Source organism: Pongo pygmaeus, chromosome 19 (genome assembly GCF_028885625.2).
Source record: "Pongo pygmaeus isolate AG05252 chromosome 19, NHGRI_mPonPyg2-v2.0_pri, whole genome shotgun sequence".
NCBI lineage: Eukaryota > Metazoa > Chordata > Mammalia > Primates > Hominidae > Pongo > Pongo pygmaeus.
Genome location: NC_072392.2, coordinates 86,141,119 through 86,162,366, shown reverse-complemented (window position 1 = coordinate 86,162,366; position 21,248 = coordinate 86,141,119). Strand labels below are relative to the sequence as shown.

At 42.6% G+C, this 21,248-nt stretch overlaps 1 protein-coding gene across 31 annotated transcripts in view; it reads right to left on the bottom strand.

Annotated features, from left to right (window-relative positions):
- The window catches only part of BPTF (bromodomain PHD finger transcription factor), a 157,516-nt gene that overhangs the window by 24,138 nt on the left and 112,130 nt on the right, over positions 1-21,248 (bottom strand). For 20 of the 31 annotated variants that reach the window (XM_063656485.1, XM_063656483.1, XM_063656488.1 and 17 more), the window contains 5 exons: positions 18,179-18,396; positions 14,468-14,690; positions 12,515-13,428; positions 11,057-11,139; positions 10,559-10,784 (listed from right to left, as the gene is read on the bottom strand). In XM_063656485.1, the coding sequence (XP_063512555.1) occupies positions 10,559-10,784; positions 11,057-11,139; positions 12,515-13,428; positions 14,468-14,690; positions 18,179-18,396 (1,664 nt within the window). The remainder of the gene's footprint in view (positions 1-10,558; positions 10,785-11,056; positions 11,140-12,514; positions 13,429-14,467; positions 14,691-18,178; positions 18,397-21,248) is intronic. The other 11 variants (XM_063656498.1, XM_063656497.1, XM_063656496.1 and 8 more) reach the window with 1 other exon arrangement.

Below are 21,248 nucleotides of genomic sequence, written 5' to 3'. Positions count from 1 at the left end.
AATCTCAGCTCACTGCAACTTAAGTCTCCTGGGTTCAGGCGATTCTCCTGCTTCAGCCTCCCAAGTAGCTGGGATTACAGGCGTGCACCACCACACCCAGCTAATTTTTTTGTATTTTTAGTAGAAACGGGGTTTTGCCATGTTGGCCAGGCTGGTCTCAAACTCCTGACCTCAGGTGATCCGCCCGCCCCGGCCTCCCAAAGTGCTGGGATTACAGGCATGAGCCACTGCACCTGGACTCTTTTTTTTTTTTTTTGAGACAGAGTTTTGTTCTTGCTGTCCAGGCTGGAGTGCAGTGGCACAATCTCAGCTCACTCCAACCTCTCAGCCTCCCGACTAGCTAGGATTACAGGCACCCGCCACCACGCCCAGCTAATTTTTTGTATTTTTAGTAGAGACAGAGTTTCATTATGTTGGCCAGGCTGGTGTCGAACTCCTGACCTCAGGCAATCCACCCACCTTAGACTTCCAAAGTCCTAGGATTACAGGTGTGAGCCACACTGCCTGGCACCTTTTCATATTTTTTTTAAAAAAGTTTTAATGAGCAGTGAGGACAACCAGAGGTCACTTTCATTGTCATCTTGGTTTTGGCTGGCTTCTTTACTGTACTGTTTTTTCTTTTTGAGAGTGGGTCTCACTCTGTCACCCAGGTTAGAGTGCAGTGGCACAATCTTGGCTCACTGTACCCTTCACCGCCCAGGCTCAAGTGATCCTCCCACCTCAGCCTCCCAAGTACCTAGGACCACAGGCATGTGCCACCAAGCTCAGCTAATTTTTGTATTTTTGGTAGAGACGGGGTTTCACCATGTTGGCCAGGCTGGTCTTGAACTCCTGACCTCAAGTGACCCACCTCGGCCTTCCAAAGTGCTGGGATTACAGGCGTGAGCCTCTGTGTCTGGCCAACATACTACTTTCTCAATATGCATTTGCCATACTTTTTAAGCACACCTCTTCTGCTATCTAGTAGTACAACTTACTCTTGGAAATGATCAAAGCAAATCTTATTACCCTAGGAACAAACCCATTGTGATTGGCATCCACAAACAAACTTGGTGTAAAGAAATCATAGCTATGACCAAGAGTATTTCTTATGTGGAGACAATGTCTCACTTTGTCACCCTGCCTGGACCGCAGTGACATAAACACAGCTTGCTGTAGCCTTGACCTGCCAGGCTCAAGTGATCCTCCCACCTCAACCCCTTCAAGTAGCTACAGGTGCTCACTACCATGCCCAGCTAATTTTATTGAGGAGATGGAGTCTTGCTGTGTTGTCCAGGTAACTTAACTCCTAAGCTCAAGTGATCTGCCTGCCTTGGCCTCCCTAAGTGCTGGGATGACAGGTATGAGCCACTTACACCCGGCCATAAGAATATTTCTTAAAATCTGACTTAAAAATTTTTTTAAACATTCTTTTAGAGACAGAGTTTCACCATGTAGGCTAGGCTGGTCTTGAATTCCTACCCTCAGGTGATCCACCCACCTTGGCCTCCCAAAGTGCTTGGATTACAGGTGTGAGCCACTCTAGCCAAAATCTGACACATTTATAAATTTCTACAATAATTTAAAGTACCAAAAATATTCCCAAAACGTTTCATCATGATTTATAGTCTCTCAGGAAAATAAATTGGCCCATGTTTCCTTTATTTATTTTTATTTTTTTGAGACGGAGTTTTGTTCTTGTTGCCCAGGCTGGAGTGCAATGGCGCGATCTCAGCTCACAGCAACCTCTGCCTCCCAGGTTCAAGCGATTCACCTGCCTCAGCCTCCTGAGTAGCTGGGATTACAGACATGCGCCACCACGCCTGGCTAATTTTTGTATCTTTAGTAGAGACGGGGTTTCTCCATGTTGGTCAGGCTGGTCTCGAACTCCAGACCTCAGGTGATCCACCCGCCTCAGCCTCCCAAAGTGCTGGGATTATAGGCGTGAGCCACCATGCCCGGCACGTTTCCTTTAAAGAGCTTTTTTTTGTTATTTTTTGAGACGGAGTCTTGCTCTGTCTCCTAGGCTGGAGTGCAGTGGTGCGATCTCAGCTCACTGCAAGCTCCGCCTCCTGGGTTCATGCCATTCTCCTGCCTCAGCCTCCCGAGTAGCTGGGGCTATATGAGCCCGCCACCACACCCGGCTAATTTTTTTGTATTTTTAGTAGAGATGGGGTTTCACCACGTTAGCCAGGATGGTTTTGATCTCCTGACCTCGTGATCTGCCCGCCTCGGCCTCCCAAAGTGCTGTGATTACAGGCGTAAGCCACTGCACCTGACCGTTTTTTTTTTTTTTTTTTTTTTTAAAGTAGAACTGAAAATTTTATTTTTCTTTCTTTAAAAAAAATTGGTTCAGGACAGTGGCTCACACCTGTAATCCCAGCACTCTGGGAGGCTGAAGCTAGAAGATCGCTTGAGTCCAGGAGCTCAAGACCAGCCTGGCCAACGTGGTGAAACCCCATCTCTACTAAAAATACAAAAATCAGCCAGGTGTGGTGGCACATGCCTATAGTGCCAGCTACTTGGAAGGCTGAGGTGAGAGGCTCCCTTAAGCCTGGGAGGTCAAGACTTCAGTGAGCTATGATGGCACCACTGCACTCCAACGTAGGTGACAAAGTGACACCCTGCCTTTACAGGCGTGCATCACAACACCCAGCGAATTCTTTTTTGTAGAAACAGGGTTTTGCCATGTTGCCCAGGCTGGTCTCAAAATCCTGGCCTCAACAGATCCACCTGCTTCAGCCTTCTAGAGTGCTTGGATTACAGGCCATGAGCCACACCTCTCCTGGCCTATAAATGATAATTTAAGTGAATCTCTGAAGCTATAGTTTTTTGTTTCGAGATGGAGTCTCATTCTGTCATGCAGTGGTGTCATCTCTGCTCACTGCAACCTCTGCCTTCAGGGTTCAAGTGATTCTCCTCCCTCAGCCTCCCAGGTAGCTGGGATTACATGCGCCTGCCGCCATGTCTGGCTAATTTTTGCATTTTTAGTAGAGACAGGATTTTGCCCTGTTAGCCAGGCTGGTCTCGAACTCCTGAGCTCAAGTGGTCCTCCAGCCTTAGCCTCCCAAAGTGCTGCAATTACAGGCATAAGCCACCGCGCCCGGCCTCTGAAGCTACAGTTTTAAGATTCTAAAGCAGAGACTTCATGTAGATGTCTATGAAAAGCCAAAAACAAACAAAAAACTCACAGGAAAACCTGATTCCCCCTGCCAAAATTTCAAGGATTTGCCTAAAGATAAGGTCCATTTGTACCTGAAATAGAGTTTGCTGTGCCCCTTTTTTGCAGGGTCGCCCATCCCTATGCACCAATTACACTAGTAACAATCATTACACGAGTACTTCAGGAAGCTTTTTTTTTTTTTTTTTTTTTTGAGACAGAGTCTGGCTCTGTTGCCCAGGCTGGAGTGCAGTGGCGCTATCTCGGCTCACTGCAAGCTCTGCCTCGCGGGTTCATGCCATTCTCTTGCCTCAGCCTCCCGAGTAGCGCCCACCACCATGCCTGGCTAATTTTTGTATTTTTTAGTAGTGACGGGGTTTCACCATGTTAGCCAGGATGGTCTCCGATCTCCTGACCTCGTGATCCGCCCACCTCAGCCTCCCAGAGTGCTAGGATTACAGGCATGAGCCACTGTACCCGGCCAAAGCTTTTAAACATATCACAAATATTTTACTAAATAAACCTGAATGGCCCTGGTTTAATGAATCTGTTTCTGTCTATAGACTATCTGGTCTTACAAAGTCAAAAGACAAGTCATGCAACAAATTATTCAACAGCCCTTCTCTATTTATAGAGAGAGACTGAACTTCTTCCTAGGTTAGAAAGAAAACCTTGAGTTGCATTTCCTAGTTCATATGTTTATAACATCATGGGACGGATTTTGAGAAAACCAAGATTGTATAGTGGGCACACACTTTGATCTTCCCTCTCCCTTCAAAAACATACAAATGAGAATAAAACATAAGAAAGAGAAATTGAGAAGAAATAGTCATGCTTAAATAAGTTAAAACAATCTCAATGGAATAGAGACACAAAACTGTGAGCAGGACTAAAACTGCAGGCCCGCTAGGCTCCAGATTCAGAAGGAGGAAGAGGTGGCCAAACACTAACTTAAGGGTTTCTGGGGGGTAAGGGAGACTAACATGCTGTGTGTGAGGCAGTGATAAGAGCTGGCTCCCTGTTGGAAGTTAAGGGTTGACTGGGCTCCACTGGGCTTTGGGAGAGAAAACAAAAACAAAACTCCTCTCACTCAAAATAAGCTTGCAAAACTTAAATGTCTGAAAAGGAAAACATGTAATATGAAAAAAAGACAACCAGGGCCGAGTACGGTGACTCATGCCTGTAATCCCAGCACTTTGGGAGGTTGAGGCAAGAGGATCACTTGCTTGAGCCCAGGATTCTGAGACCAGCCTGGGCAACATGGCAAAAACTTGTCTCTACAAAAAAACAACGACAACAACAATAACAACAAAAAACACCCCAAAATTAGCCAGACATGGTGCCATGGCATTCACCCGTAGTCCCAGCTACTTGGGAGGCTGAGGCGGAAGGACTGACTGATCTGGGTAGGTGGAAGCTGTGGTGGGCTGTGATTGCACCGTTGCACTCCTGCCTGGGCAACAGAACAAGGCCCTGCTTCTCAAAAAAAAAAAAAAAGAAAAAAGAAAAGAAAAAGAAAAAAGATAAAAAAGCCAATAAAATCAATGGTCTAATCTGAATTCACTCCAAATGAAATTATACAGCCGGGCACGGTGGCTCACAGCTGTAATCCCAGCACTTTGGGAGGCCGAGGTGGGTGGATAACCTGAGGTCAGGAGTTCGAGACCAGCCTGGCAAACATGATGAAACCCCATCTCTCTGAATAATACACAAAAAAATTAGCTGGGCGTGGTGGTGCACGCCTATAATCCCAGCTACTCGGGAAGCTGAGGCAGGAGAATTGCTTCAATCTGGGAGGTGGAGGTTGCAGTGAGCCGAGATTGTGCCATTGCACTCCAGCCTGGGCAATAAGAGCAAAACTCTTTATCCAAAAAAAAAAAAAAAAAATTATAGAACAATTTGACGGGCCGGGCATGGTGGCTCACGCCTGTAATCCTAGCACTTTGGGAGGCTGAGGTGGGTGGATCACCTGAGGTCAGGGATTTGAAATCAGGCTGGCCAACATGGCAAAACCCTATCTCTACAAAAAACAAAAAAACAAAAATTAGCCGAGTGCAGTGGTGGGCGCCTGTAATCCCAGCTACTTGGGTGGCTGAGGCAGGAGAATCGCTTGAACATGGGAGGAGGAGGTTGCAGGAGCCGAGATAGCGCCATTGCACTCCAGCCTGTGACAGAGTAAGACTCCGTCTCCAAAAAAAAAAAAAAAAAAAAAAAAAAGGGCCAGGCACAGTGGCTCACACCTGTAATCCGAACACTTTGGGAGGCCAAGGTGGGTGGACCACAAGGTCAGGAGATCGAGACCATCCTGGCTAACATGGTGAAACCCCATCTCTACTAAAAATACAAAAAAATAGCCAGGCGTGGCAGCGTGCGCCTGTAGTCCCAGCTACTCAGGAAGCTGAGGCAGGAGAATGGCGTGAACCCGGGGAGGTGGAGCTTGCAGTGAGCCGAGATTGTGCCACTGCACTCCAGCCTGGGCGACAGAGCGAGACTCTATTTCAAAAAAAAAAAAGAACAATTTGACAAAAACTTTATTGATATATTCAAAGATGTAATGAAGGTATAAGCTTTATTAAAAAACAAATTATTTTATCAAAAGACTAGCACAGGGGGAAGGAGGAGGAATAAGAAGGTGGCACACGGGATTGTTAGGGCAGTGTAACTATTATGAATGATACTGTGATGATGAATACGTTACATTAGGGATTTGCCAAGCCCACAGATCACGAGGAGTGAAGCGTAATGTAAACTCTGGACTTTCGTTAATAATAATAATCATCACTACTGGCTCATTAATTCTAACAAATGTGCCATGCTAACATTAATAGGGGAAATTGTGTGTGGGTGGGGGAGGAATAATATGGGAACTGTACGTTCTGCACGTAAAACTGCTCTAAAAAATTAAGCCTATTGGCTGGGCGTGGTGGCTCACGCCTGTAATCCCAGCACTTTGGGAGGCCGAGGAGGGAGGATCACTTGAGGTCAGGAGTTCAAGACCAGCTTGGCTAACATGGTGAAACCCCATCTCTACTAAAAATAGAAAAAAAGCTGGGCGTGGTAGCAGGTGTCTGTAATCCCAGATACTCAGGAGCCTGAGGCAGGAGAATTGCTTGAACCCAGCAGGCAGAGGCTGCAGTGAACGGAGATGGCCCTACACGCTCCAGCCTGAACAACAGAGCAAGACTCCATTTCAAAAAAAAAAAAAAAATTAAGCCTATTAAAAAAAAGAGGCAGAAATAAGAATAGGCAGATGTAAGGAAGCAATCACATATCTTATAAAATTAAAATTTATTTTTAAAATATGCCAGTACATATACGTATTTGAAACTTTAGCAGAGAAGGGGGTTCACCATGTTGGACAGGCTGGTCTCAAACTCAAAGCAAATTACCTTAGAAATAATTCTTTTTGTTTGTTTTTGAGACAGAGTCTCACTCTGTTGCCCAGGCTGGAGTGCACTGGCATGATCTCGGGTCACTGCAACCTCCACCTTCTGGGTTCAAGCGATTCTCCTGCCTGAGCTTCCTGAGTAGCTGGAACTACAGCTGTGCGCCACCATGCCCAGCTAATTTTTGTATTTTTGTAGAGATGGGGTTTCGCCATGTCAGCCAGGCTGGTCTCGAACTCCTGGCCTCATGTGATTTACCTGCCTTGGCCTCCCAAGGTGCTGGAATTACAGGCATGAACCACACTGCACCTGGCTCCTCCTTTCTCAAAGTATAATTTTTCTTCCTCATTAGATTGTTTTTGTATAAAACGTGTTTATATATGAATACATACATTAAAGTAATATATACAAGATATATTCTAAAGTTGTTTAAAAATGATTGCCTTTGGGGGTTAGATTTAGAGATCATTTTTATTTGTTGGCTTTGAAGGGCAACTGACCAACTTATTTATATATAAAGGATACAAACTACAACTATTTTCCCACTGTGTAGAATGTGGAATGGAAACAATGTGTAGCACACCTTAAATGATGCTAAACTTCTACAGTGTGTAAACTGGCTTGTTCAAAAGGCCAAAGTGCTTCTGTTGAGAAACACTGATGACCAATCTCCTCTTTGTGGTTCTGTGATACTGTGAAATATATATTTGATCTTCCTCCCTGTTTCCCAGCATACAATTCCTAAAACCCTCAGAATCTGCAAAATAAGATTTTTTTTTCATGCTAATGATTGACTGATGGCTGGAGGCTCCTAGAGAGCCTCAGGACTGGGGCTGATTCTCAGGGCTTTCAGTGCCACCTCCCAACCTCTGAGAAAAAGAGAGAGAGAGAGGCTGAAGGTTAAGCTGACCACCAACAGCCAATGATGTAATCATTAATGACCATGTAATGAAGCTTCCATAAAAACCCAAATTGAGGCCGGGCACAGTGGCTCATGCCTGTAATCCCAGCACTTTGGGAGACTGAGGCGGGTGGATTACTTGAGGCCAGGAGTTCGAGCCCAGCCTGACCAACATGGTGAAACACCGTTTCTACTAAAATACAAAAAATTAGCCAGGCATGGTGGCACATGCCTGTAATCCCAGCAACTCGGGAGGCTGAGGAAGGAGAATCACTTGAACCTGGGAGGCAGGTTCAATGTTTATCTTGTAACTGACTACCTTACTGAATTTTTTTTTTTTTTGAGACCTAGTCTCACTCTGTCACCCAGGCTGGAGGGCAGTGGCATGATCTTAGTTCATTCCAACCTCTGCCTCTAGGGTTCAAGCGATTCTCCTGCCTCAGCCTCCCAAGTAGCTGGGACTACCGGCACCCGCCACCATGCCTGGCTAATTTTTTTGTATTTTTAGTAGAGATGGGGTTTCACCATGTTGATCAGGATGGTCTCGAACTCCTGACCTCAAATGATCCACTCGCCTTGGCCTCCCAAAGTGCTGGGATTACAAGTGTGGGCCACCGTGCCCAGCCTTGAATTATAAATTGTAATAATTATTTTCTTGGGGTTTTGATGTAATAATCATATCACATATAAAAACAATGTTGTCTTCTTTCCTCAATTTTTTGTCTTTTGTTTCTTTTTCTTGGCTTAACACATTTGCCAGAACTTCCAGAAATGCTAAATAATAATGTTGATTGTTGGCATCACTGGGGTTTCTGGTTTCTGACTTTAACTGGAAGATCTCTAATGTTTCACAGTTAGGTAGTATTATTAGTCTGGTTAATATTTTCTTACTATTTCTCACCTTCTTTTTTTGGCGGTGGAGGGGGGGACAGTCTCACTCTGTCGCCCAGGTTGGAGGGCAATGGCATGATTTCAGATCACTGCAACCTTCACCTGAGCTCATCAAGTGATCTGCCTGCCTTGGCCTCCCCAAAGTGCTGGGATTATAGGCATGAGCCACCGTGCCTGTCTATTTCTCACCTTCTTAAAATGTTTAAGACATGTTATGAAATGTTTTTTTTTTTTAATTTTTATTTTTTTGAGACAGTCTCGTTCTGTTGCCCAGGTTGGAGTGCAGTGGTGCGATCCTGGCTCACTGCAACCTCCACCTTCCTGGTTCAAGCAATTCTCCCCACCTTAGACTCCTAACTAGCTGGGATTACAGGCACCTGCCACCACGCCCGGCTAATTTTTGTTTTTAGTAGAGACGGAGTTTCACCATGTTAGCCAGGCTGGTCTTGAACTGACCTCAGGTGATCCACCTGCCTCGGCCACCCAAAGTGCTGGGATTACAGGCGTGAGACACCGTGCCCGGCTTTGAAATGCTTGAGATAACCTACTTCTCTTTAAAAAAGCTGTGTAATTATGTGTAAATTTTATATATATATGTGTGTGTGTATACGCATGTATATATATGTATGTCTCTGTATATCTATGTATATATGTATGTATGTGTATATATATGTGTGTGTGTATATATATGTATAAATAGATGTCTACTTTTTTTTTGAGACAGAGTCTCACTCTGTGTAAATTATATATATATGTGTGTGTATACGCATGTATATATATGTATGTCTCTGTATATCTATGTATATATATGTATGTATGTGTATATATATATGTGTGTGTGTATATATATGTATAAATAGATGTCTACTTTTTTTTTTTTTGAGACAGAGTCTCACTCTGTTGTCCAGGCTAGAGTGCAGTGGTGTGATCTCAGCTCACTGCAACCTCTGCCTCCCAGGTTCAAACGATTATCCTGCCTCAGCATCCCAAGCAGCTGGGATTACAGGTGCCTGCCACCACGCCCAGCTAATTTTTGTATTTTTAGTAGAGACAGGGTTTCACCATGTTGGTCTGGCTGGTCTCGAACTCCTGACCTCGTGATCCGCCCGCCTCAGCTTCCCGAAGTACTGGGATTACAGGCGTGAGCCACAGCACCCGGCCCTACTTTTTTTTTTTTTTTTTTTGAGACAGAGTCTCACTGTTCCTCAGGCTGGAGTGCAGTGGTGCAATCAAGGCTCACTGCAACCTCCGCCTTCTGGGTTCAAGTGACCATCCTGCCTTAGCCTCCCAAGTAGCTGGGACTACAGGCGTACGCCACCATGCTTGGCTAATTTTGCGTATTTTGTAGAGATAGGGTTTTGCCATGTTGCCTAGGCTGATCTTGAACTCCTGGGCTCAAACAATCTGCCTACCTTGGCTTCCCAAAGTGTTGGGATTACAGGCATGAACCACCACAGCCAGCCTACTTCATTTTTTAATAAAGTCCTCTAGAAAGCAGGTTAGCAATACCTACAGAATCATTTACAAGTCAAGGAATAAATTTTTTTTTTGTTTGTTTATGAGATAAGGTTTTGCTCTGTTGCCCAGGCTGCAGTGCAGTGGTGCCATCAGGGCTGACTGCAGCTTCAACCTGCCAGGCTCAAGTGATCCTCCTGCCTCAGCCTCTTGAGTACCTGGGACCACAGCTGTGTGCCACCACATCTGGCTAACTTTTTCATTTTGTGTAGGGATGAGGTCTCGCCATGTTGGCCAGGCTGGTCTCGAACTTCTGGGCTCAAGTGATCTGCCTGTCTTGGCCTCCCCAACTGCTGGGAGTATAGGAGTGAGCCACCTCATCCTGGTGCAATTTGTCTTATTTAATGGAATCATGTTATTTTTCATTCTTTCAACGTTACTTCACTGTCTCTGTACCTTTCTCATGAAGCTCTGCTCCTAATTACTTTTGGCCAGACTATGTCATAGACATGAAAAGCTCTTCTCAGAGTTTTTCAACAATTCAATCAACAAGCTCACCTCTCAGAGTTGCTAGTCTGGAGAATACAATATAACTACACATTTAGTTATAAAAGCTCTGACTTGTTTTGTAAGACACACGCTCTGCACTGCTTTTTACTCTATGTACACAAACGTAAATTCTAGAAAACATACTGAAATTTTAAGCTTTATTAAAAAGGCAAGGGAAAAAAGCAGAAGCTTAGATGCTAAACACTGGACACAGAAGAAAAGGACGTGCCCTCTTACCTGCACTTCAATTTGCAGATCCTTGTCCAGGAGTGCTCTCTTCTTCAGGATCTCGGCTCTGAGCTGCTCTTTGTGCTTGAAGAGCAGAGCTGACAGCTTAGTGGCATTCTGCTTGCTACGTTTCTGCTCCACACTCTCTTCACGCTTCCGTTTTTTTGCTGCCTGTTTTTCTTCTTTATCTATCTTATCCAAAATATACTTCATCACCTGGTTACAGACAATCATTCTAGAGAAAAATACACAACCTATGTAATGCTGGGCGTTTCATTTTGAAAGGCTTAAGACATGATTCTTCTATGCCTCTACAGATGAGACAAAAACTTTCTGTGACTGGAAAACGTCAAGAGTGGTTCAAACTAGTTATGAGCCACTATTAGTGCCAAGTGTTCTCATTTAATGAACTTCAATCAAGATAAACAAGTATAAACTCAGAACTCTGTGCGTGTGCACGATAAAGAGAAGAGACGGACAAACAACAAGACCCTGCGTCTCCCCTACCTTTGATTCTCTTCTCTTTCAGCTGGAGTCATGCTCTTTTTCTGTTTTAAATGTTCTATTACAGCATTATGCTTCATCACCACCTTCAGGACAGAATAAATCCAAAAGCGCATATTTTATAATCACCACAGGTTAGTACACAGATAACAGTAGAACTTTGAGCACATATGTGTTTTTTTAAAGAAACTGTAAGAATTTTATATCGTAACATAAATAAAATTAGCAGCTACCAGATGGCCTGGGTGCTTACCACCTGCTGGGTACCGTGCTAGGCTAAGCACTTGACATTACCTCGTTTATTCCTTATAACAACACTGAACCATAGCAATAATTTTATAAACAAGATACTGAGACATAAAGAAATTAACCACCTTGTTTGAGAAACAATAATACAGCTGAAATTTTAACCTGGCTATCCTTCTCCAAAGGCCATATTTTTAACATTATGCTTTCTTCCCAGGAATGAATTTTAAAGAGCTGTCCCTTGTCTCCCCTATACAAAGATAAGGGGATACACTCAGTTTATAGATACACAGTAAAGCTGGGTAATAATACATTTAAATATAATATATATGACCATCATTTTCATAAGAATACTACATCTTTAAAATAACTTCGCTGTTTAAAAAGTGCTTCTACATTTATGACCTCATTTAATCATTGCAATAATCTCATGTGGCTGGAAAGAGAAGGGTTTTAAGAGGCTATAGCTAAGGAAGGATAAATGAGTTTCATGGACTGTGAATGGGAGACCTAGGAACTGAATGAAGGTCTCACAACTTGGTAACACTTAAAATCCACATTCAAACTCCTGCATAGTGCTGAGCGAAGCAAGCTATAGGTAGACGAAAGATGGTTTCTGCCAGTAATGTTATCGGATGTTATATGTATGACTTCACTTTAGTAGACTAATTCTAACTCATCTAAATTGCTTTATTTCACTAATGTGCCATTGCAAGATGTTGCTGGATGATGCCACTTTTTATTTAAGCTAAGAAATACTATGTTTTCAAAAACTTTTTTACAAAGGTGTGGCTAGAAATGCAAATGAGTTTAATCTGTCTGTAATTTGCATAGTCTACATGCAAACTAAGGAATGACAACTTTGAATAACTTTAAAGGAATTGCTATAATGTCTGAAGTGGCTTTATAACTTAGTTAAACCCTCAAGTTTTATATTAATGATTAAAGCTCATAACTCCATTCTTCCCATCTTAGTCCTCCCAAAATACAGGTCATTCCTAATAAGCACTGACTATATATTATATGTATCTAACGAAGTGTTCCACACCACAGTAGTCATTCAGTATTTTTTTTGGTCAATTCAGTGTTTCTTCTAAATTTAAACATTAATGACTTTGTCTCATTTAGGAAACCTAACACAACCAAACACTAAGTCTACTGCACAGCACAATAATTCAAGCTACTGAACATGCTGCTTTTACTTAATAACTTTACCTGTTTCTGAATGATTTCACTTTGATTAGAAGCTTGGAGGGTGTGTTCACGCTTAATTTCTATCTGTTGCTGTTTCTTCTTTTGCTGCTGATCCCTGAGTTGCTGAACCCTTTGCAACTGCTCTTGCACACTGGCTGCCTGCACTGTAACCACATTCTGAATCTGGTGAGTCTGCACAGCACTGCTTTGCTGAATTTGGATAGGTAACTGGAGTTTGATTTGCTGGGGCACACCACTTTGCTGAGCCTGTATCTGAGCCACAACCTGTGACTGGATCTGAGAGAGAACCTGGACTTGTTGCAGCTGAGGCACAGCAATGACTTGGGGCTGTGGCTGCTGTATTTGTAGCTGAGGACGGGATGGGGATGAAACAGTAACTTGATTTAAAGTTTGTCCTGATGAAAGAGTTTGAGTTGAAGACTGTACCTGGGGTTGTGATTGTGGCTGGCCTTGGGAAGGTATCTGAAGAGATGTATGTGGTTGAATTGGAATCGGTTGTGAGGTTGTAGTCTGAACCTGGGATTGTTGTCCAGGAGACAGTTGGGATGGAGTTGATGGACGTATTCGAGTCTGTGATGGACTTTGGACACGAACAGGAGACTGTCCTTGGACATTACTTTGAGGCTGAGACTGTGCTGCAACTTGGGGCTTGGATGACTGTGCGTGGGTGGGTTGTGCTTCAGAAGGGACATGGGATGAAACAGTTGTTTGGGTCTGAACTTCAGGCTGAGTCTGAACTTCAGGCTGAGCTGGGGACTGGGGCTGGGTTTGGGGCTGGGGCTGAGCTGAAGGCTGAGCAGTCTGTGGCTGGGTTTCTGCCGGACCCACACTTGATGACTGAGCTGGTGGCAGGGTTTTGTCTTGATGTACCTGCGTCTGGGGTGACAGTTTACTCTGCCTTTGTTCACCTGTACCTGTAAAAAGGAAAGATGAACCATTTCTATTACTCTGGAACATAAGACTGGTTAAAGAAGAATCTGAAGGAAATTTTCTAAAGTTGAGAATTCTGGCCAGGCGCGGTGGCTCACGCCTGTGCGCTTTGGGAGGTTGAGGTGGGAGGATCGTTAGAGCAACACAGTGAGACCCCGTCTCTACACAAAAACAAAAAAAAAATAAAAACAAATTATCTGAGCATGGTGGAGCATGCCTATGGTCCAAGCTACCCGGGAGGCTGAGGTGGGAGGATTGCTTGCGTCCAGGAGGTCAAGGCTGCAGTAAACAGTAATGGTGCTACTTCACTTCAGCCTGGGCGACAGAGCAAGACCCTGTCTCGAAAAAATAAATAAAGTAAATAAAGTTGAGAATTTTGTATTTTGGTACAGAAGGTCTATGCCTTTGAAATGCTCCATTTGGACATGCTTAGGGCAGGAGGCTCTGAAACTGGGGAGCCTGGGCCCTGCTTCTTGGCTGTCCCCTGTACACTCTCCTAACTCTAGAGGGCTGGTTTCCAAAGTAAGTTGCAGCCTCTGGAAATCAGCCGGGTCATCTGGCCCAGGCTAACTGTCACGCCTCACTTTTCTCCCATGATGTGGTGGTAGTTAGTTACAATGACTTGCAGCAGCAGGTCAACAAAGTGGTTCTGGACCCACTCTCAATCTCAGGTCATGAACTGGATTTACCCACCCTCCCTGAGATCACCTCCATGACTGAATCAGCACCTACAAGGCTTAGCAAGGAGTAAGTGTGGGAATAGTTACCAAGATAACCATTATTTTTGCCCCCTTTCTCTCTCTCTCTTTTTTAATAGGAGGGAGAGGGTGGTGGTAACAGGGAGCCTGTAAGAATAGGGTACAAAAGCTTCGAGACGTTGTGAGGCTGACTATGTCAACTGTTGAGCTCACTGGCTTGAGGCATATCCTTCCAAAGGTAAATACTGGTTCTCCTGTTGGCCTCTGTTAGCCCAGCAACGTGTAGTAGTAACATCCGACATTTCTGATAAACCCACAGCTCTACCTGCTGCTGTCGTGGAAACAGTGGTGGTGGTGGTGCTGGCTGTGGTGGCTGTTGTTGCCAATGGGGTAAAGAGGAATCGCTGAACAGTACCATTTGGCATTGCAGCTTGCATTAGCTGCTGGCCTGGGCCTGGGAGTACAGTCACCCCTTGAGGTATCAACTGCAACTGTCCAGTAGTTTGACCTTGTCCTTGAATTACTACTGTCAAACCTTGATTGCCACCCTGTGGAAAAAACACAACATGTAAACAGTGTTCAAAGCATCAATCTGTATGTATATCATTTTTATTAAATCATTTTTATGTGTAATGATCTTTTAATATAATGAAAATACATATTTGAATGTCACCAGCAGGAATTTAGATAAGCTAAAGTAAGAATATTTATGTTGCTTAGTAGGAAAAACATCAACAATCCAGAGTTCCAGGTCAAGCTCCCCCAATGGTCAGCCAGTTATCTGTCCACAAGCAACATTGTTCCTCCAGAACCAAGTTTCCCAATCTATAAAATAAAGGTATTGAATAACTAAGGTTCCCACAAAATTCTGATTTTAAATAATCTTATATTCATATTTTACAATTTCAAAAGCATCTTCATAGCTACTGCCTCATTTGATTCTCACAATGGACTTGTGACTTTATGGGGTAGGCAGAGAAAATATTCTTCTGATTCCCAACTAAGAAATTCAGGTTAGAAAGGTCAAGTACCCTGCCCAACTTAAAGGTGAGAGAAAAGAAGGAACCCAGATCTCCTGAATTTTGTCTTTCAATACATGCCAAATTACCTATGGGATGTGTGTGTGCTAAAGTGTACAAAGCTTAGGGTTTTAGATATGTAATGCAAACAAGAAGTAAAGAGGATCACTAAGGTCTGAGCAGTTACCAAAATGGGGTCCAGAAATTTAAAATTCTTTAGGCGCTGTCTCTTCTGTCCAGAACTTTAATTAAACTAGAAACCTTGAATACTAGGAACATGCTGGAGAACTGGAAAGTAAAAGTAAAAACCATCCCCTAAACTCCCAATGACCAAAACTGATGGCGCAAAGTCCATGTGCTAAGTAAGCTCCATATACATGTGAGTCCCTCAAAACTTATTTACTCTTGCTTTTCTAAAATACGTTTTTTATGCACAAAATACACAAAACACCAAGTATAATTTAAAAATTATAAAGTAAACATCTATAAAACCGCGACTGTGGTCACCATTGCCAATGTCCTAGAAGCCCCCATACGACTCACCCGGATCTCAATTCCCTCCCTCTCCCCTAGAGGTAAGCACCAGCCTCACTTTGATGATAACACTGTATTTCATTACTACTTCGGTATGTATCTTAGGTATATATAGAGCCACTGAGGTTCACAAACTCAGGAGCAATATTCATGAAGAATACAATGGGAATGGTGCCCCCTCCAGGCAGGCAATGCAGCAGCCCTGTATCCCTACACAAAATAGCTTAGTTTTGCCTATTTCTGAATCTTATACAAATGAAATTATAACATGTGTTTTTTTTGGCAGCTACTTGCTTCTTTAGCTTACCATTATATATTTGTGAGAATCATCTGCATAGTTCTGTGTGGTTGAAGTCTATTCATTTTTATTGCTGTAGGAATATACTACAATTTACTTAGCTAACTGATTTTGACAGATACCTGAGTTGTTCTTAGTTTTTGATTCTTATGAACAATGCTGCTACAAATATTTATGCCATGTATTCTGGTGCTCACATGACCAATAACTTCTCTAGGGATATACCTAGAAGGTATACTGGGACCTTGGGCATACACAGCTTTGACTTTACCAGACAATGTCCAGGAGGTTTCCAAAATGGCTGAACCGACTGATACGCCCACCAGCTGTGCATGAGAATTCTTTCTGCTCTATGTCTTTGCTAACTCTTGGTTTTGTTGGACATTTAAATTTGTATCAATCTCTTAAGCATATGGTTTTAATATGTACTTCTCTCATTATTAATGTTCAGCAGTTTTTTGGAATTTGGGACATTTAGATTTCTTCTTTCCTCATAATGTTGGTTTGTCCTTTTTTTTCTTTTTTCTTTTTTTTGAGATGGAGTCTGTTGCCTAGGCTGGAGTGCAGTGGTATATCTTGGCTCACTGCAACCTCCCCTTCCTGGGTTCAAGCAATTCTCCTGCCTCAGCCTCCCAAGCAGCTGGGATTACAGGCGTACACCAACATGCTCGACTAATTTTTCTATTTTTAGTAGAAACGGGGTTTCCCCATGTTGGCCAGGCTGGTCTGAAACTCCTGACCTCACGTGATCCACCTGCCTTGGCCTCCCAAAACCTTGGCCCCCCGAAGTGCTGGGATTACAGGTGTGAGCCACCGCACCTTGCCTGTTTGTCTTTTTTCCTACTGATCTATCTGGATTTTTTTTCTTTCTTGATTTGTAGTAATTCTTTATATATTCTGGATATACAATAGTCCTTGGTTGGTTCTTTTCTCATTTTCTTCACTCTCTCTGTAGCGCGTTTGATGAACAGAGGTTCTTATTCTTATTTTTAAAGTAATTGAATTTACAAATCTTTTCATTTATGGTTAGCATTTTCTGTCTGTTTAGGAAAACTATAAAGATATTCTTCTATCTTCTAAAGGTATTATAGTTTTACCTTTCACAGTTAGGACTTTCATCCTCCTGGAATTGAGTTTATGTAGAGTGAGGTAATAATGGTCCAATTTCACAGTTTCCCATGTATATTCAATTGTCCTGGCACCATTTACTGAAAAGTCATCTCTTCCTCAATGATCTGCAATGTCACCTTTGTCATATAACAAGTGTCCACATACATGGGGTTCATGTTCTGCACTCTCTACTGTTCTGTTGGTCTATCTGCCTCTCCTTATGTCTGTACCTCACTATATTAATTAGTGAAGTATTATATACTAAGTTTTTTGGGTTTTTTTGAGATGAAGTCTTGCTTTGTCACCCAGGCTGGAGTGCAGTGGTGCAATCTCAGCTCACTACAACCTCCACCTCCCAGGTTCAAGCAATTCTCCTTCCTCAGCCTCCTGAGTAGCTGCAATTACAAGCGCATGCCACCACGCCCAGCTAATTTGTTTGTACTTTTAGTAGAGACGGAGTTTCACCATGTTGGTCCGGCTGGTCTCAAACTCCTGACCTCAAGCAATCCACCCGCCCTGGCCTCCCAAAGTGCTGGGATACAGGCGCAAGCCACCATGCCCAGCCTATACTAAGTTTTGATATCAGGTTATCATATAGGGCAAATAATCCTGTTCTTCAAAGGTACAGATATTCTTAATACTTTGTACCTCCATATAAACTTTTAGTATCAGCTTGTGAAGTTTCACTAAAAATAAAACCTCTTGGGATTTTCATGGGAGCTGCATTCAATTTATTAATCAATATTAGAAGACTTGCTAACAATATTGAGTCTTGCAAGGAAGCAGCTTAATGTACTCAAATTTTATTTGTCTCATGGAGATTAGCCAACTAATAAAATTTTGGTGTTTAAAAGGGTTATCTGTCTCACTGTTATAGCTCACTGTCTAAGGATTACTCTAGTAGTTGGGGTTTATTATATCCTGTCTAAGAGGTATTTCTGTTTGACTCCAGGAAGTAACCATTTCTTCAAATCAGCACATTTAAAAACATATCAAAATAAGTTCACGTTTTTAAACTTACGGCAAGAATAAATAAGATCACCTCTAAAGTTAAAATAAAGCTTATGTTACTTACGTGGCCCTGTGTTAACTGAGTAAGTTGAGCCATGGTGAGCTTCACTTGTCCTTGTTGGGGGCGAGGGGGTTGTGAGGCTGAAGACTGTATATTTGAAGTGGATGTTGCTGAAGTTAAGCTTTTCTGCCCAGGTGTTGAGGAAACTGTGTTAGGGGCGGAGACTGCAGTGGAGACAGGCTGCCCCCTGATGATTTGAGTCATCACTTGCTGAGGAGCACCTACACAAACAGCAAAACATTATGAATGCTTATATACCCTTGGCATTATTTTGAATTGAAATAATTCAACACCTCAGATGAACGTATTCTTTTCCGTCTTCAAAAAAACACTGGGATATTCAGAGCCTAAGGATACATTCAGACATATACCCACATCCAAAGGTCCTGCCTGGTTGGCAGTGAGTGTGTTTTCACTGCCAACCGTTATCCAGTCTCTGCTGTCTGTAGGATAATGGAAAAAACCAATTAAAATTCTTCCTATAAATCTAAAACCAAAATGATAATAGGGAAGACAAAAAAGAATACGTAAAATATGCCATTTATAAGGCTGCCTTTTCTCAGGAATATAATATTAAAAGATGCTAATTTAATAAAAAATTAATTTTTTATGAATTTTAAACAAATATGAATTCTAAACAAAATATAAAGAATCTGGAATATTCTGGGCCAACTGCATTTATAATCAGCTTCTCTTACAGCTATTTAACAGACAGCTTGGGAGAGCCATGAAGGCAAGGACCACTATATCCTCAATACTAGGGCAGAGTGCTCAAATAATGCTTTCTTTTCTTTTTTTTTGAAACGGAGTCTCGCTCTGCTGCCCAGGCTGGAGTGCGGCGGCGTGATCTCGGCTCACTGCAACCTCTGCCTCCTGGGTTCAAGCGATTCTCCTGCCTGAGCCTCCTGAGTTGCTGGGACTACAGGCATGTCCCACCACACCTGGCTAATTTTTTGTATTTGTTTTAATAGAGATGGGGTTTCACTGTGTTAGTCAGGATGGTCTTGATCTCCTGACCTCGTGATCTGCCTGCCTTGGCCTCCCAAACTGCTGGGATTACAGGCATGAGCAACCGCACCTGGCCCAAATAATGCTTTCATAGTAATTGTTCAATGTCTATTGAATGAATGAAGTTGCACTGGAATGGCTCTACAGTTTTCCATAAACCTCTTTTTAGTTTAACTTGCTGAAACTAGAATAGGCAAGTGGAATTTTCCCCCACGTAGAACAGTTGCTAAGAATAATTTTCTGGCAGCTAATTTGACGTTTACAGACTCATTACTAACTACTGAATAACATCAAATTTCTCAAGCTTTTAATATTTACTTGCTGCCTTTTTTCCATCTGTGAATACACATATATTTCTTTGTGTTTCTCTTAATGGCTGAATGATACTTCATATTACTGTACATGTATAAAATGAAACTTATTTTGACATTCAGAATACCTCCCCCACACCTTTTTGTTGTTGTTGTTATCGTTAAACTAATGCCATGGTAAAATCCCTGCTTATCCATTTTTGGGTGCTTCTGATTATTTCTTTAAAGTAACCCTCCAAAAAATATGACTGGGTTCATAGTAGGAATATAGTACTAAGTTGAAGTTTTGAAAGGTTATTCCAATTCACACTACTGCCACCTCTGTGTGCCTATTTCACTGAACCCTGCCAACCATTGATATCACCAGTAAAGTAAAATATTCACGCAACTGCAAATAGTATCATGTATCACAGTGCTAAATTTCGTCAATTACCACAGGTTGGCATTAAAAACTGTTTTAAGTCATTGTTCTTCATTTGTGAATTCTCTCTCCACACTCTGCCCATTTCTTTTCCTACTTATTTAACACATATTTTTAAAGAATGTTTTTTCCACTTTGCCATCTATGTTATTTCTAAACTTGCAATTTTAAAAAATGTGGCCAAACAGACTAGTCTTTTTAAAAATTTTGGCTTTAATTATTGCTTGCAAAGTTCTCTTGTATTCTCTCATTAGATATATCCCCCCAAGAATGTTCTTAGTCCTAGTATATGTTATAACACGGAAGTCTATTTTCCCCCCAAACTATAAACCAATTATTCTAGTATCATTTACTGATGCAAAATGACACCACTGTCATGCAGCCAATTCCCACATATATATATATAAAATGCCTCTGTAACTATCTGTGTTGCTTCCTTTGGTATCATGCTAATTTTGGTGGCTTTATAATATGCTTTAACAACTGGTAGTACAAGTTTTCCATTATTACTCTTTCTTCTAAATTTTTCTTGGTTATTCTCATTCATTTATTCAAGATGAACTGAAAGACAGCATAACATAGTGTGGCCAAGGTCTTTGACAACTCCTATATCCCAGCGCTATGTTCTTGCATTGTAGTTTGAGAAACAATACATGAAAAGTTACCACTTCCAGAGATCACCTGGTACAGATACATTGCCATCATAAGCAGAGACAGATAAAAGGATTGGTACTGATTGATTTTTATAAGCCACCCAGATGATCTCCAATAGGTATATATCAATTTATTTTTAGATCAAAATGGAAATTCAAAAATTTAATAATTTCTGACTGTACTCCGAGGGTCTGTGAAGTCTCGCTCTGTTGCCCAGGCTGAGGGGCAGTCTCAGCTCACTGCAACTTCTGCCTCCTGGGTTCAAGCGATTCTCCTGCCTCAGCCTCCCAAATAGCTGGGATTACAGGCTGCACCACCATGCCTGGCTATTTTCTGTATTTTAATAGAGATGGGGTTTTGCCATGTTGGCCAGGCTGGTCTTGAACTCCTGACCACAGGTGATCCACCTGCCTTGGCCTCCCTAAGGGCTGGGATTACAGGCGTGAGCCACTGTACCTGGCCGGATCTCATCTTAGGAAAAGCTAGTGTGGCGTAGGAAGAGGGATAAGTTCCAGTGTGATCTGTGCACACCTGAAGACACAACCCACACCCACCCACCCTCCACCTCTCTGACCATAACTCCTTTGACTCCCACTTCTTGTCCTCCTTGGGTCCCCCGAAACCCACTGGCTACCCATCCCTTCAATGTCACCAGGTCCACTCCTGCCTCAGGGCCCTT